At 36.3% G+C, this 3872-nt stretch overlaps 1 protein-coding gene across 1 annotated transcript; it reads right to left on the bottom strand.

The window, feature by feature from the left end:
- Positions 1 to 1919: 1919 nt before the first annotated feature.
- On the bottom strand, positions 1920 to 3629 carry LOC116020682 (ethylene-responsive transcription factor RAP2-13-like). Its single transcript, XM_031261173.1, has one exon. The coding sequence runs from the start codon at positions 3199 to 3201 to the stop codon at positions 2227 to 2229; it is 975 nt and encodes a 324-aa protein (XP_031117033.1). The 5' UTR covers positions 3202 to 3629; the 3' UTR covers positions 1920 to 2226.
- Positions 3630 to 3872: the final 243 nt, after the last annotated feature.

Genomic DNA, 3872 nt, shown 5'->3' with positions numbered 1-3872 from the left:
TTTGAAAGATTCTTTCTTCATGGCCTTGGGAGAAGAATAAGGGATCTAAGCTTTTCAGAGTTGCTTTCTTTCTTCAAGATTTTTGGCAGTTGGAAGCTCGTCTTTATAGGAGGGGAGGCAAAGAATCGCACAAAATTTTAAACATTCTTTCAATTAATATAGCCTCGTGAAAATGTGCAGACTAACAAATCCTTTTATCGTGATTAATGCATCTTTGTTTTGGTTTAAAAAAGAAAAAAAAAAACAATCCTTTTATATATAATTAAGTTAAAAATTAAAAGATATATAATAATATTTTTAAAATTACAATGGTCCATTTGAAAACATTTCACATGCACTCAGAATGATAGAATAAATACTGTATATTGCATTCACGTGTTTGCAATATTAATTATCTGTGTATGCACTATTCAACATTTTCAAATGCACCATCATAACTACGAAAATACACCATATTTTTTCACATTTTTTCTTAATTTTCAGTCGTTAATCCCCACAGATCAACCGAGATTAGTATGTACGTTCTCACTAGACTACTTTTCTCATTTGGAACTATCAATCTCATATATAAATGATTAAAATTTGTTCCCTTTAGTTAAAATCTACTCTGCAATTGTTTTTAAATTATGAGTTGTGGAGGAGTGGAGGGTCACCATCATATTTCTAATCTTATCTTTTGATGTTTAATTTATTTTTATACATTGATAGACAATTACAAAGACTTTTTCAAACCTTATTGGAAGACAATTGAGTTATTGTAATAATTATCTATTTAGTTAAATATTGTATTTAATATGAAATAAATTAAATTACATTATTAAATTTGGTTTACCCTTTATACAAATGAATTATTCTATAATTGAATTTTCAATTTTGGGTGCTAGATAGGAACTGTGGAGTGTGGACCACACAAACCTAACTTTGAATGGCATTCGAATACTTGTCATTTGTCAACTAATATTGGGTGAGGCTAAGAAAATTTGGGATAACTTTGAAGATTTGAGGCTTAAACTTAAATATAATGTTGTAGTAGATAGGGCAAGATAGACCATGGAGTTTGGCTATCAACGTCCATATCAATGGGAGTGCGAAGAAGCAATCAGAGGCAATGACAACAAGTTAGAAAGTCTTAGCGAGTGGTTATGTGGATTTACATATAAGATAAGGATTGCATCAAATCTACAATGAAGATTTGGGTAATTTGAAATTAACTCCAATCAAGTTGGTCAGCATGTTGATTAGTAAAGTGCCTCATTAGACTTTCGATCAGTTATAAACAACCAAAATGTCTCATTAGACTTTTTAATTAAGCAGCCAAAGATGTTAAGATCAAACGTTTATCGACCTTAGGTAATTGAGTAGCCAATGATGCCAACCATTGAATTCCACGTTTTCAAGACGTTAGGTACTTGCATTTTAAGCCCTTAATTGGTCTTCAATCTTCCAACCTGGTTACTAGACTTTGCCTTTATTGACCTCCACTCAACAAATGATTTCAACCTGGTTGCTAGACTTCGCCTTTATTGACCTGTGTTTATGGATTAACTAAACTGATTTACCTCCACTCAACAAATGTGTTTATGGATTAACTAAACTGATTTACCTCGCTAATTAGAATTACAAGATTTGAACAAGATAACTACAACCAAATTGATCTAAGAAGTAAGGTGGCTCATCAAACTTCTTAATTTAAAATTTAACTATGAACAACTTAGACTAATTTAGATCTTATTTATTGTTTATCTGTGAACAACTTAAACTAGTTTAAGTCTTAGTTAATGTTTACCTCTTAATTGCTAAGATCATAAGAGGTGAAACTACGAGTTCCCTTCAACTATAATTTGTAAGGGCTCTCAAAATTAAGGTAGAATCTTTTAGTTTGGGATGACAATTAACTACATGAATGAAGAGCATAAGAGTGCAGTAATAAACATAAGTCATACATTAATTAAGTTCCTAAACAAACAGACACATACAAAGTCTCCTTGATCATGCATAACAAAAACAACAGCCTAACCAAGGAGATAAGACACCTTACAAAGTTACATTAAACTATTAACAACATAAGACATCAAAAGACTACTCCTTCCATTACATACTACTACTCCTTTCCTGACTCACCCACTGCACATGTCAAAAATTCCATTGCAGTGAACCTTACATACCCTGAGACTCTCACTGAACAAAAAAAAAAACAAAAAAAAAAAGAAGCTATGAAATTTGTAATCACAGCGCTGACCAATCGATCTCCACCGACGGAAACTTCTGGAGATTGAAATTCTCGGATTCCTCGAACGAGGGCTCGGGGAAATCGAGGAACGTGATGTCGGATTCTGGCGAAGATTCCTCGGAGAGAGCGGGGGAATCTGAAGATGATGAACCGGATTCCGGTTTGATTTTATTTTCCGGTTTGTTTTTGGTCCGCTTTGTATGAACCGGGCCCGGTTTCTGCGACTCGGCTAGGTTCTGGCAAATGGCTTGAAGCTTGGCGTCGACGGAGGACGGCAGCGGCTTAAAGTCGGCGAAATCCTGGCTGAGCCGATGCCGAAGATCCGGGAAATTAAGCCGCGCGTACTCCCCTCTCAGCTTATAAGCCGCCTTGTCGTAAGCCAAGGCGGCTTCTTCAGCCGTATCAAACGTTCCAAGCCACAACCTCGTACGGTTCCTCGGAAGCCTAATCTCCGCAACCCATTTCCCCCAGTGCCTTTGCCTCACGCCCCGGTAAAGCTTCGCGGGCTTATTCGGGGCTCCGCTTTGCTTCATAGAAACGGGTCGGGGCCCCAGATATCCCAAACAGGAGCTCACTTGTTGCCGAGGAAGAACAACAGAGGATAAGGATTGTTGTTCCTGGTTTTGCAGATGAATCTGAGCTTGAATTTGAAGGATCTGAGATGGGGTGAGCTGATTTAGCCCTATCGGACCTCTTTGCTCAAACCCTAATCTCTCAAAACCCGAAAACATCGGGATCGGGGCAAATTCATGGTACAAATATGGATCCGTTGAGAAAGAAGATTCAAACGGATAATACGACGAAGAAGAAGAAATAGAAGGTGAAGAAGATAAAGAAGAAGAAGAAGAAGAAGGGGGAGGAGAAGAAGAAGCACCTTTCATAAAAGGTTCAAGTGCCTTCATAAGTTCTTCTCTAAAAGGATCTATATATACCGGACTGCTGCTATTGTATATATCTATAGCTGCTGCCATGGCTTCTCAAAAGTCAAAACACACACAAAAATCAAAGATCTGAAGAAAAACAAGAAAATCAAGAACCTGAGGGATAGAAAAACAGACCCTCCTGGTAATTTTAATCAAAATCAAAAGATTTATACTATAATCAAGCTTTATAAAAAAAAAAAAAACTAAATTGGATCTCTATTCTGAATCACCTGGCTTTCAAAAAACCACCACCTGTTAATCTGGGCTTGTTTTTAACGAAAATTTCAGTATTAATCAAAACCCAAAACCAAGAAAAACAAACCGTTTTCAAAATCGCTGAAAATTTCTTGAAAGACAGACGATGACAGAAAGGGATCTCAAGAAGCGGGATGTTAGAGAGGGGGGAGAAAAAAAATTAAAAATCACTCTTTTTTTTTTTTAGATTGCCTCACTGAATTTTTCGCTCTGGTAAAATTGGGCGATGGCTCAGCGTATATAAAGGCCCAGGCCGCGCCTTCCTTTCTCTCTCTCCCTTCTTTCGCATTAATTGATTTCTATTTTTCTATTATTATTTATATTTATTTCCACCAAAATTCTTTGCAGATTAATATAATTTAAAATTAATTTTTTAAAAAAATATCGCCATTTCGTCAAGATTCGGGAGCCCGCAATTCGATGCGTATTCACGCGTTCACACCGGGCGAACCTATTGACGAAAG

This window comes from Ipomoea triloba, chromosome 5 (genome assembly GCF_003576645.1).
Source record: "Ipomoea triloba cultivar NCNSP0323 chromosome 5, ASM357664v1".
NCBI classification, from domain to species: Eukaryota; Viridiplantae; Streptophyta; class Magnoliopsida; order Solanales; family Convolvulaceae; genus Ipomoea; species Ipomoea triloba.
Note: the sequence above shows the minus strand (reverse complement) of the source record. Positions and strands in the feature narration are given on the sequence as shown.

Bases quoted from the DNA above. Each gene is read 5' to 3' on its own strand.
- LOC116020682 (XM_031261173.1), bottom strand. From the start codon at position 3,201: ATGGCAGCAGCTATAGATATATACAATAGCAGCAGTCCGGTATATATA.